Source organism: Mobula birostris, chromosome 19 (genome assembly GCF_030028105.1).
Source record: "Mobula birostris isolate sMobBir1 chromosome 19, sMobBir1.hap1, whole genome shotgun sequence".
Lineage (NCBI taxonomy): Eukaryota > Metazoa > Chordata > Chondrichthyes > Myliobatiformes > Myliobatidae > Mobula > Mobula birostris.
In genome coordinates this window covers 39,092,733-39,106,378 of record NC_092388.1, presented here as the reverse complement: position 1 = coordinate 39,106,378, position 13,646 = coordinate 39,092,733, and the positions used below count along the sequence as shown (strand labels likewise).

Genomic DNA, 13,646 nt, shown 5'->3' with positions numbered 1-13,646 from the left:
GCAATACCGTACTTCTAATCAAAAGGATAACAAATGCAACAGTTCAGCAATGATAAACACACATGTACACAGAATTAAGATAACAGGATCAATCAAGCTCTATTGTTGTCTAGGGGTAAATGATCAGTTTCAAAGTGACGCAAAGTTCAGTTCGCAGTAATCGTTGCCATGGCGATGGACAATGTGGGGGCAGGAGAGAGAGAACGAAAACGAATGAATATTTAAAACGGCTTCCACACACAGACCTGCGCAGGCAGCCTTCGGGCGAGTCCTTTGTGATGTCACCTGAGGTCACCGACTGTGACCCCTCCTTCAGATGCGGTCGATCCTCTGCAGTGAACCTGGCACCCAGGCAAGGGCGGACACACACCAGGTTCCCGCTGATCGTACCTTTCCACCCTGAGCGTCTAAGGCTTGATCCCGCGATCAGCCGTCCAAAAGCTTCCCACCGACTTGTGAGAGGCGTGCCGCTTCCGGGGTCTCGTTAACTCGGGTGTCGTGTGTGTCCTTGCCCTAGCGAACCTGTCCCTTTTTATCCCCCTGCTGGGGTATCGCCTGTCCATCACACTTCAAACAGTTCAGGGTTCAAAGGGGGAGCCGATCTTGACAATACCCAGACTGATGGCTCCTTCATTAACATCTCCAAATGCTGCTGTATTGTGTTCCTTATCTCTCCTTCTCCTGAGGACAGGTGGCAGACCAACTGCTGATGCCACTGGTGCTAGCCCAGGCCAGCTAACATCTTAATTTATGTGTATTCTCGTCACACTTCCCCCCTTTAAGGGTTTTTACCGGGGTAAAAATTACAAACATGAGTACATTATTTGATACACACAAATATACATCTTTATCAGCTATTTGGCTAATATAAAGAATTTGAAGTTGTCAGCACCTTGACAGACAGTCAGCAATCACATTTTCCGTGCCTTTTATATGTCTAATTTTTATATCAAATTCCTGTAGCACCAGACTCCAACTTAGCAATCTTTTGTTTTTATCTTTCATAGTGGCCAAAAACACTAATGGGTTGTAGTCAGTGTAAATTACCAGTGGTTTCCGTGCCGGGCAAATATAAACTTCAAAATGTTGTAATGCTAGTATGATGGCCAGTAGCTCCCTTTCCACAGTGGAATAGTTCCTCTGATGGGTATTAAATTTCTTAGAAAAGTAAGCGACTGGGTGCTCAACCCCCTCTTTGTCTGTCCGCAACAGCACCGCCCCGGCAGCTTTGTCGCTAGCATCTGTTGCTAGGGAGAAGGGTTTTGAAAAATCAGGCGCATTTAGCACAGGATGGTGACACAGAATCGCCTTCAGACTCTCGAAGGCTTGTTGACAAAGGTCGTCCCACACAAACTTCGCATTCTTTGGCAAAAGCTTAGTGAGAGGGAGAGTAATATCCGCAAAGTTTTTGCAAAACTTCCTGTAGTACCCCACCATCCCCAAGAACCTTCTCAGGGCTCTCTTGTCTGTCGGGGTGGGGACCTCCGAGATAACCTGCACCTTAGCCTGCATCGGAGCCAGCTGCCCCTGTCCTACCACAAATCCCAGATAAGTGACCTTTGCGTGGCCGGACTCACTTTTCGCGAGGTTCACTGTCAGGCTGGCTTCGGACAGCCGTTTAAATAGCTCCCCCACCGCCACAATGTGCTCCTCCCACGTGTCACTCCAGACCACTAAATCATCAATATATGCTTCTGTGTTCCTGAGTCCCTTTATTACTGAATTTATCATCCTCTGGAAGGTCCCTGGGGCATTTTTCATGCCAAAAGGTAGAACATTATACTCGTATAAACCGGAGGGGGTGACAAATGCCGAGATTTCTCTAGCCCGGTCGGTTAAAGGGACACACCAGTATCCTTTCAGCAAATCGACCTTGGTGATGTACGTAGCTCTCCCCACTTTATCGATGCAATCGTCTACCCTTGGGATGGGGTAAGCATCAGTTTTTGTGATGGCGTTTACCTTTCTGTAATCTGTACAGAATCGGATGCCCCCATTGGCTTTCGGGACAACCACGCAGGGGGACGCCCATTCCGACTTGGATGGCCTAATAATATCTGTGGCTAGCATGTACTCAATCTCTTTCTCCGCTAGTTTGCCCTTCTCCAAGTTCATCCTATAGGTGTGCTGTTTAATAGGCTGACCTGAGGTGACCACAACATCATGCACCGTCCCTTTGCATCGCCTCGGGACATCGGGACATACATCTGTGTGCCGTTTAATTAGCTTTATCAATGGCCCCCTTTGTTTGGGGGTTAGGTGAGAGACCTTGTCAGCAAGATTAGCCAGAACAATAGAGTTCTCCAATCGGGTCGGCACCATATTCATCTTTTCAAGATGGGTTTTTCCTGTCTCATTCGACACCCCAGTCTCAGTAATTTTCGTGATAACACCAACCGGGTTTTCTTTCTGATCGTGGTAGGCTTTTAACATGTTAATGTGCACCAGCTGTGTGGGTTTATGCCTGTCCGGCGTTTCGATAACATAGTTCAAAGGGTCTATCTTTTTAGTTACCTTGTACGGACCATGGAATCTCGCCTGAAGGGGGTTGGCTACCACTGGGAACAGAACTAAGACCCGATTGCCCACTTGGAACTCTTTTTCGCGGGCACGCCTATCATACCATTTTTTCATTTTAGTCTGGGAGTGTCGCAGATTTTCTTTGGCAAGGTCACAGATCCTTTCCAGCCTCTCACGAAATTTTAAAACATAATCAGTCACATTAACTTGAACTGTCGGACTGGACCATTGCTCTTTTAGTAAGGTCAGGGGTCCTCTGGGCCGATGACCAAAGACAAGCTCGAATGGGCTGAACCCCAATGACTCTTGAACCGTGTCCCTCACGGCAAATAGCAGGAGGGGCAAAGCATCATCCCAGCTCCTAGCGTTTTCTTGACAGTAAATTTTAATCATTGTCTTTAAGGTGACGTGGAATCGTTCCAACGTCCTTTGTGACTCAGGGTGGTACGCGGAGGCCAAAATCTGCTGTGCTCCCATCTCATCCAACATCCGTCGGAGGGTGTGAGATGTGAAGACACTCCCCTGATCCGACTGGATTTCCCTGGGCAGCCCCACCGTAGTGAAAAATTTCACAAGCGCCTTTACCATGGCGGGTGCCTTCACGCTTGCCAGGGGCACAGCCTCCGGAAACCTGGTGGTGGCACACATCATAGTCATCACATACTCCTGCCCACTCGCAGTTCTGGGCAGGGGACCGACAAAATCCACAATGACTTGGGAAAAAGGTTCCCCAAAAGCGGGTACCGGTCAAAGGGGCGCTTTAGGCAGGACCTGATTTGGCTTCCCTACTACCTGACATAAATGACATCGTCTACAATATTCAACAATATCTTTCCTCATGTTCGGCCAGTAAAATTCTTTCATAATTCTGTCGACTGTCTTCCTCACCCCAAAATGTCCACCGAGGGGTACCTTGTGGGCCAGGTTAAAAATCTCGCCCCCTATAAATCTTCGGCACTACCACCTGGTGTACAACTCCCCATTCCTCATCTGCGGGCACAGTAGGTGGTCTCCATTTCCTCATTAGTACTCCCTCCTTTACATAATAGCCTACTGGCTCCTTTTTAATTCTGCCTCGGAGAAAGCTGTCTCTGCCAAATCCATCAGTTCCTCGTCCCGCTTCTGTGCCTGTATAAAGTCCCCCCTGGCTAATGCTAAGTCTGCCTCAGCTCCCTCACTTCCTCTTGTTTCATTTCGTTCCGTCTTTTCACTTTCTATCCCCTCCTCGTACAAGGCTGGCAGAAACGTCTCAGCTAACTTCATGTCGGCCTCTGCAGCTTTTCTCGACATCCGCCGAGTTACTGCGCAAATGGGATAAACCTGCGAGTCCATGGGTGGGGCCTCCATGCTGGCAGGCTGACTTGTCAGCCTCACGGTGGGAAACACAATTCCTCCCGCGAGGTCATTTCCGAGCAAGACTTCCACGTCTTTCATCGGTAATTCGGATCTCACCCCGATCGTGACTAGTCCAGAGACCAAGTTGCTTTGTAGGTGTATCTGGTGCAAAGGCACGTCTTCAGTCCCTTTTCCAATGCCTTTTATCACACTGACCTCCCCAGTCTCGGTCTCTGAGCTAAAGTCTAAAACACTCCTCAAGATCAGTGACTGACAAGCTCCCGTGTCTCTCCAGATCCGTACTGGAACTGGGTTTAACCCCTCCTTCACCAACACCAATCCGGCCAAGATAAACCTCTCGCGCCCTTCCTGAACTTTATCAGACCTCTTCTCCCTTGGGGGTGGGTTTGCCGGCTCAATACAGCCAGTCAGAACCCCCGTTTTTCCTTTCCCCGTCTCCTTCCTTGGGGCAAAGCACCTGGACGCAAAGTGTCCGACTTTCCCACAATTATAACAGACGACCCCCGGGGACTTCCTACCAGACTGCTCCCGGTCTACCTTATCCTTTTCACTAGTCCCCGGCTTACTTACTGACTTTTCTGGCGGACTTTCCCCGCCATCCTGACGACCCTTTTGACAGCCTTTACTCGGGGCAAACTTCATTTTATGCGTCAACGCATACTCATCTGCTAACCTAGCAGTTGTGGCTAACATGGCTGCCTCCTTCTCATCTAGGTAGGGTCTCATACCCTCAGGGACACAACCTTTAAACTGCTCAATCAGGATCAGCTGTAGCAGTCTGTCATAATCCCCCTCTACCCCCTTCGAGGCGCACCAACGCTCACAATACGTCTGCGTCTCACGGGCAAACTCTAAATACGTGCGGTCCCACTGCTTCCTCGCATTCCGGAACCTCTGCCGGTATGCCTCCGGGACCAACTCATAAATCCTGAGGATGGCCTCTTTCACCACCTCATACCTCTGGACATCTTCCGTGGACAAAGCTGAGTAAGCTTGTTGGGCTTTCCCTTTCAGTACACTCTGAAGTAAAACAGCCCACTTATCCCTCGGCCAGTCCTGACTTGTGGCAGCTTTTTCGAAATGGAGAAAGTACCGATCCACATCGGTATCGTCAAATGGGGGAACCAACCTAACCTCCTGGGTCGCCCGGAACCCTCCACTTTGGTTCAGCACAAGCCCCTGCTCTGCCCTTATCCTTAACTTCTCCAGCTCGAATTCCCTTTCCCTCTGTTTCTCCTCTCTCTCCAACTGTCTGTCCCCCTCTTTCTCTTCTCGCTCCAACTGCCGTACCCGGAACTCGTGCTCGAGTCTCAGTTTTTCAAGCTGTACCTGTACCGCGTCTCCAGCAGGTTTTTCAATAGACACCACCCCCAGCTCGCCTTGGGGAAACACACCTTTAGATACATAGTGCTCTATGATAGCTCTGTGTATCTCCTCTCTCCTTATTGTCGACTTCCCCTTAGCAAGATTCAACAGTTTGGCCACAGCTACCAGTTCCGATTTCCTGGCATCCTCTAATGCCTCCAAGGTCGGCGCCTTTATAAATTCCTCAACCTCCATTTCTGCTGTTTGTCTTTTCTTTCTTTCGGGAATTTTGACCCAATCAATTACTCCGTCCCAAATTTAGCGTTCAAAATCGCGGACGAGAACCCCACTTATGTTACGTACCCCGTAACTGGGTTGCCAAACCAGCAGAAATGAATCACTCAGTTGGAGTCTGGATTACTAGAACTAAGACAGTTTTTATTACAGAAACAAGCAATACCGTACTTCTAATCAAAAGGATAACAAGTGCAACAGTTCAGCAATGATAAACACACATGTACACAGAATTAAGATAACAGGATCAATCAAGCTCTATCGTTGTCTAGGGGTAAATGATCAGTTTCAAAGTGACGCAAAGTTCAGTTCGCAGTAATCGTTGCCATGGCGATGGACAATGTGGGGGCAGGAGAGAGAGAACGAAAACGACTGAATATTTAAAACGGCTTCCACACACAGACCTGCGCAGGCAGCCTTCGGGCGAGTCCTTTGTGATGTCACCTGAGGTCACCGACCGTGACCCCTCCTTCAGATGCGGTCGATCCTCTGCAGTGAACCTGGCACCCAGGCAAGGGCGGACACACACCAGGTTCCCGCTGTTCGTACCTTTCCACCCTGAGCGTCTAAGACTTGATCCCGCGATCAGCCGTCCAAATGCTTCCCACCGACTTGTGAGAGGCGCACCGCTTCCAGGGTCTCGTTACCTCGGGTGTCGTGTGTGTCCTTGCCCTAGCGAACCTGTCCCTTTTTATCCCCCTGCTGGGGTATCGCCTGTCCATCACACTTCAAACAGTTCAGGGTTCAAAGGGGGAGCCGATCTTGGCAATACCCAGACTGATGGCTCCTTCATTAACATTTCCAAATCCTGCTGTATTGTGTTCCTTATCTCTCCTTCTCCTGAGGACAGGTGGCAGACCAACTGCTGATGCCACTGGTGCTAGCCCAGGCCAGCTAACATCTTAATTTATGTGTATTCTCGTCACATATGAAAAAGTGACAGAATAGAGGAGTTGAGGCCAGCATCAATCAGCTATATTCATAGGTGGGCAGATTTGATTGAGGGGCCAAGAAGCAGCTCATGCCCCTATTTTCTTGCGTACTTGTTTATTCTGCTTTGAAAATTTAACAAAAATAAAACTCTGCAGATCAGCGATGGAGAAATAGTACAGAGAATAATCTTGTGTGCCTCAACTCCCTTTCCTCAATTGTTTATTTTCCAAAGTGGAAAATGTGTTACTTTAATTTTCTCATTTGATTTTTTTTAATGTTTGTGATGTTTTTGACGGTACATTAGTCTAGTTAACTGATTTCCCTTTTTTTTCTTTTCTGGTATATTGCTAGTGAAATAATCGTGAGATTTCAACCCATGAAGCTCTTTTCTTAACTTTGATTGTCTTTATTTATGTTGTTATGCCTCTTGTGGATAAGTCACCCTATTTTTTTTTGTTTCCCCTAATTTGAGCAAACTTTTTCACTCACTTTAATAGCTCCCTTACTTCTGGATCTAAGAACAAAGTCTTGAGTTAACAGTGCAGGTGGTTAAAGCAACCTTTAATGACAGGTTTCTAGCTGTTTGCTCCTGGCTCACATTTGGGAGGAGTAAGGAAATGAATACTTCATTGAGGCATAAATCTAGAATCACAGTGTCCTTGAGGTGCTGCTACAAGAACTGTTGCCTCCCAGCTTCATTGACCTCGGTTCAATTCTGAGCTATGCTGAGTATGTGGAGTTTGAGTATTCTTCCTGTGATGGCCTCATTTCCTTCAGATGCTCTCCCACATCCCAAAGGTGTGTGTGCTTGGTATATCAAGTCTGTCAAGTGGTAACTTGAGTGAACCAAAGGTAACATGAGAAGAATAAAATAAGATTAATGTAGGTGTTTGAGATAATGTGGACTGTGGGCTGAGGGTTATTTTTTACGTTATGTGATTCTATGACCTGCATTCAGTAATATTACAATAATGAATGAGTTTGGTACATCTGGGACTTGATTTGAAGGAGGCATCGTGGATAAGGCAAGATAACTGTTCACTGAAGAATGTGTGTGTAAATGAGAATAAGAGTGTATCAGCCCCAAAACAATAGATATAGGAAAGAGCATTTATCAAGAAAGAAAGGGGCATAAAAAATATGTATTCATTATTGATTACTTTAAACTTTATGTTTACCAAATTGGAAATAGCAGCCATTAGGTTGAATTCACAGACTGCTTGGGGATAATTTCCTGAAGTAATACGTTATGGAGCCAACCAGGGAATGGGATGTTTTGGATCTGGTGCTATGTAATGGAATAGGTTTAATAAATTACCTTGAAATAAAGTAATCGCATTCTTCTAAATTAAAATGAACAGAATTTTCTATGTGCTTTTGAAAATCTTATTTTAGAATGATGACTCTTGTTGCATTTTTGTGACAAAATAATGTCCTTTGCTTCTGACTTTGAGGCTGCACATCTAATTGTACTCTGTTTGCCATTTAGAAATTACATTATTCACTGTCAGCATTGATGATATTGGAAATATGGTATTTGCTGGATGGCATTTGTTGTCTTATAACAGGAAGAGAAGAAGCGAAAACGTGAGAAAGAACACTTAGATAGTGAAGCTGATGCTGATGAGTTTGACCCAGGCAAAAGGATTGAAGTTGAACCCCCAACAGATCGACCAGTACGATCCTGTAGAACAAAAGAACAAGGTAGGAGAAACTTGGTTTTAATTTAGTTATCCCGACCATACTGATAAGAGTCATATGCGAGGAGTGTGTCACAGAAGACATGAACACAGACAGGAACTCAATTTAAGATTTTCAACAATACCAGTAATAAATGCAACACACACAAAATGCTCAGCAAGCCAGGCAGCATCTGTGGAAAAGAGTACATTCGGAGTTTCGGGCCAAGACCCTTCATCGGGACTGGAGAAAAAAAGATGAGAGGTCAGAGGAAGAAGGTGGGGGAGGAGAGAAAGAAACACAAGGAGTTGGGAAGTTGATTGGTGAAGGAGGTACAGGGCTGGAGAAGAGAGAATCTGATCGGAAAGGACAGAATGCCATGGAAGAAAATAAAGGGAGAGATGCACCAGAGGGAGGTGATGGGCAGGTAAGGAGATAAGGTAAGAGAGAGAAATGGGAATGGGGAGTGGGGCATTACTGGAAACTCGAGAAATCAATGTTCATGCCATCAGGTTGGAAGCAACCCAGATGGAGTACAAAGTGTTGCTCCTCTAACCTGAACTTGGTCTTACCTGGACAGTAGAGGAGGCCATGGACTGACATGGAATTAAAATGGGTGGCCATTTGGAGGTCCCATTTTTTCTGGTGGAGTGGAACGTAGGTGCTCGGCAAAGCGATCTTCCAATATACAGGAGGCCGCACTGCGAGCCCCAGATACAGTAGGTGTCCACAACAGACTCACAGGTGAAGTGTCACTTGACCTGGAAGGGCTATGTGGGACCCTGAATGGTAGTGAGAGAGGAGGTGTAGGGGCAGGTGTAGTACTTTTGTTCTGCTTGCAAGGATAAGTGTTAGGAGGGAGATCAGTGGGGAGGGATGAATGGAGATCCCTACAGAATGCAGAAAGTACCACTTTCTGTTTCTTTCCCTCCTCATCCCCCCACTTTCTGTGTCTTTCCCTCCCCCACACACTTTCTGCATCATTCCTCCCCCCCACATTTTCTGCATCTTTCCTTCACCCCACACTCTCTGCATCTTTCCCTCCCCCCACTTTCTGCATCTTTCCATCCCCCCACTTCCTTCATCTTCCCCCAACTTTCTGCATCTTTCCCTCCCCCCACTTTCTGCATCTTTCCTTCCCCCCACTTCCTGGATCCCCCCCACACTTCCTGGATCCCGCCCACGCTTTCTGCATCCCCCCCACTTTCTGCATTTTTTCCATCCCCCCCCCACTTACTGCATCTTTCCTCCCTCCCCCCACTTCCTGCATCTTTCCTTCCTCCACTTTCTGGATCCCCCCACACTTCCTGGATCCCCCCCACACTTCCTGGATCCCCCCCACACTTCCTGCATTTCCCCACGCTTTGTGCATCCACCCCACTTTCTGCATTTTTCCATCCCCCCCACACTGCATCTTTCCTCCCTCCCCTCACTTTCTGCATCTTTTCTCCCCCCCACTTTCTGCATCTTTCCTCCCTCCCACTTTCTGCGTTTTCCTCCCCCCACTTTCTGCATCTTTCCTCCCCCCTCTTTCTGCATCTTTCTTCCCCCCACTTTATTCATCTTCCCCCCCACTTTATTCATCTTCCTCCCCACTTTCTGCATCTTTCCTTCCCCCCACTTTCTGCATCTTTCCCTCCCCCACTTCCTGCATCTTTCCCTCCCCCACTTTCTGCATCTTTCCCTCCCCCACTTTCTGCATCTTTCCAACCCCCCACTTTCTGCATCTTTCCATCCCCCCACTTTCTGCATCTTTCCCTCCCCCCACTTTCTGCATCTTTCCCTCCCCCACTTTCTGCATCTTTCCCTCCCCCACTTTCTGCATCTTTCCCTCCCCCCACTTTCTGCATCTTTCCCTCCCCCGCTTTCTGCATCTTTCCCTCCCCCCACTTTCTGCATCTTTCCCTCCCCCCCACTTTCTGCATCTTTCCCTCCCCCCCACTTTCTGCATCTTTCCCTCCCCCCCACTTTCTGCATCTTTCCTTCCCCCACTCTCTGCATCTTTCCTTCCCCCACTCTCTGCATCTTTCCTTCCCCCCCACACTTTCTGCATCTTTCCATCCCTCCACTTTCTGCATCCTTCCTTCCCCTCACTTTCTGCATCTTTCCTTCCCCTCCACACTTTTTGCATCTTTCCATCCCCCCACTTTCTGCATCTTTCCTTCCCCCCGACTTTCTGCATCTTTACTTCCCCCCCACTTTCTGCACCCACCTTCCCCTCCTCACACTACTTTCTGCTTTCCGCAGGTATCTTTCCGTACGCGATTCCCTTGTCCATTCGCTCCTCCCCATTGATTCCTCTCCTGGCACTTACCCTTGCAAGCGGAATAAGTTCTACAGCTGTCCCTGCACCTACTCCTCACTACCATTCAGGGCCCTAAATATTCCTTCCAGGTGAGGCGACACTTCACCTGTGAGTCTGTTGGGGTCACCTACTGTATCTGGTGCTCCTGGTGTGGCGGCCTGTATATCTGTGAGACCCAACATAGGTTGGGAGACCACTTCGCCGATCACCTACATTCCGTCCACCAGAAAAAGTGGGATCGCCCAGTGACCACCCACTTTAATTCCACTTCCCATTCCCATTCATGGCTTCCTCTACTGTCGTGATGAGGCAACACTCAGGTTGGAGGAGCAACACCTCATATTCCAACTGGCTAACCTCCAACCTGATGGCATAAACATTGATTTCCCGAACTTCCAGTAATGACCCATTTCCCCCTCTTATCTTCTTGCCTGCCCCTCACCTCCCTCTGGTGCTTATCCTCCTTTTCTTCCATGGCCTTCTGTCCTCTCCCATCATCCCCCTTCTCCAACCCTGTATCTCTTTCATCAATTAACTTCCTAGCTTTTCACTTCACCCCTCCTCCCACCTTCTTACTCTGACTCTTCCACTTTTTTTCTCCAGTCCTGATGAAGCGTCTTGGACTGAAATGTCAGCTGTACTCTTCCATCGATGCTGCCTGGCTTGCTGAGTTCCTCCAGCATGTTACTTGGATTCCCAGCATCTGCAGATTTTCTCTTTTGTGACCAGTAATATATGTTAATTTTGTGAATTATCTTATAATAATAGAGAAATATTGGTAGAAAGATGTTTTCACTATTCCACTGTTTTTTGACTAATTACATCCAGAATTTAATGAAATAATGTAAATGTGTAGTTAACAACTCCTTGATGCGATTATATTAAATTTCATTTTAGGTATTCAATAATGTAGATTCATTTGAAAGATCTAATGATACTGCTTTATTTACTGAACAAAAGTGTAATGTCAAATTACTTCTCAGTATTAATCACTTAGGTCTGTAAAAGCTGTTGTTAATTATGTTCAAATGCTTTGCGACCTTTGGCAAAGATGTCATCCCACTGACATTGGAGATGACAAGAATGACATAGCATTGGCAATAACATTTATTCTGACTCTTTAGGAAAACAGTTATTGGACACTAAATTTTATTTTATGTTGGTCGGTTTATTCGGCAGATAACTCACAAAGTTGGCCTGTCTTTAGTTTTTAATTGCTTCAACGTGCATAGGCCAAAATACATTCAGACCACTAAATTATCACTAATTACTTGAAGTTTTTCAGTAAATATTACTTCTGTTTATCTAGTGTACTATACTTATATAGTTAAAAGGACTTAATGTAATAAATTATATTTATAATGTAGTGATTTATGTAATACAGATTATCATCTGTCACTGCTAATGGAAAATTTTCTTTGTATTAAAAGCTGAAAGTGAGAATACACCCCTGCAGCAATTATTAGAGCATTTTTTACGCCAATTACAGCGGTAAGTTTTCAGTCATAACTAACCACCATGTAATATAAAAACATTTACCATGAGTACAGTAGTAATGGATAACTTTCACTTTTGCAACACCTTCAACTATATATGTTCTTATGTGCTTAGGAGGATAAATGGGCTTCAATGTTATGTTAAAATGTGCATGAGAATTTTCACTTCCTTCTCTTTGAGGCAGAATCTAGCTTTTATTTGCCAATTATATTCACCTTCAGGAAGGATTTTTTCAATAGTAGGCAGAAATTTTAATCTAATGTATTGTTTCTAGTGTAGTTTGCTGGAATTTCATGATTGTAGCCAAGAATATTTCTGTCCTCAACCCCACAGTTTTAACCATGCTTGTGATTTTGATACTCTATTTAACAGTCTGTTTAGTTGATTTAATTTGCTAAGACGTTGCAAACAGAGCAATCAGGCTGCATTCATTCTATCATAACTGCATTCTAATAGATAATTCCCTTCATGTTTAAACTTTTGGGAACATATTAAAACCTGAGGAAATCTTCCCCAGAAGTAGAGAATCCTGGTTAACTATTTTTGTCTACCATGGTATAAACCATGAAACCAACCACAATAAAAGTATCACTGACCTTAAGGAGATCAGCTAACCAGCAGAGATCAATAATACTGCATAGTATAAACAGCATACAATTTTCTTCTGAGTTTCTACTTTTAGACGTTGAAGAAGTACTTGAAGATAAGGAAAGAATAAATGAAATTGATGACACTTAAGCAGTTACCAAAAGGAAATCACTGATTTTTACTTTTAGGAAAGATCCTCATGGATTTTTTGCATTCCCTGTTACGGATAGTATTGCACCTGGTTATTCTATGATAATAAAACATCCAATGGATTTCAGCACTATGAAGGATAAAATTCTGGCAAATGAATATAACTCCATTACAGAATTCAAGGTAAGATTGATATTGGCTATATATGAGTACTTGTAAATACTGAGGAAGTGCAAGGAAATGTTTGAAGAATGCTGTGTTTCCATAATTTTACAGTTAATGGTTTTTCTTTTAAGTAATATCACTTACGGCCGCTTAGTTTTGACATACTTACTTTAAAAGTATTTTCTTAATGGAATCTGAATGAACGATCCAATAGCAATTTTATGTTTTTGCATGTGTTGTTTCTGTAAAACAACACATTTCATGTCATATAACTGGTAATAAATCTAATTCTGATTCAAACAGACTAGATTTGCTCCATTTCTGGACTGGGGATGCGGGTAATCAAGTCTCTCAGATAGTCATATGTACTTTGAGAGGATTCGTATTAGAACTTGTTTTTATAAAATTGAACAGGCTGAATTAGATGAAATTCAAAAATATGCTTGCCAATTGGAATGCATTATTAACCTGCACTGTTGCAAAGAGCGTGCCTCTTTTATGATTGAGAAGCATCATTTTGTTGTAGACTACTAAATATATAACTTTTAAGTGCGTAAGTACGAAAGGTATTTTGGCAGGATCAGATGCTGGTAGTTTTAGACTTGAGAGACACTGATAAATTATACATATCTGGAGTGCTCTTCCAGACATGACACAAAGGTTTTAGTGAAGGAGGTGAAGAAAGAAAGGTATGACTTAATGCATTTCCCTCTTCATCTTACCAAAATCTGGACTTTGGACTGCATGCCTTTCTTTTATGCATCCTGTCCTTGTTATTATTAGAAAAGCAAAACAACTGCACCCTAAAGTCCCAACTCCTAAATTCAAGTGTCCTGATTACAGAAGGCCAGTG

At 45.0% G+C, this 13,646-nt stretch overlaps 1 protein-coding gene across 4 annotated transcripts in view; it reads left to right on the top strand.

Moving 5' to 3' along the window:
• The window catches only part of brd9 (bromodomain containing 9), a 72,097-nt gene that overhangs the window by 11,585 nt on the left and 46,866 nt on the right, over positions 1 to 13,646 (top strand). For all 4 annotated transcript variants that reach the window (XM_072283452.1, XM_072283449.1, XM_072283451.1 and 1 more), the window contains exons 3-5: positions 7,977 to 8,112; positions 11,824 to 11,884; positions 12,667 to 12,811. In XM_072283452.1, coding sequence (XP_072139553.1) covers positions 7,977 to 8,112; positions 11,824 to 11,884; positions 12,667 to 12,811 — 342 coding nt within the window. The remainder of the gene's footprint in view (positions 1 to 7,976; positions 8,113 to 11,823; positions 11,885 to 12,666; positions 12,812 to 13,646) is intronic.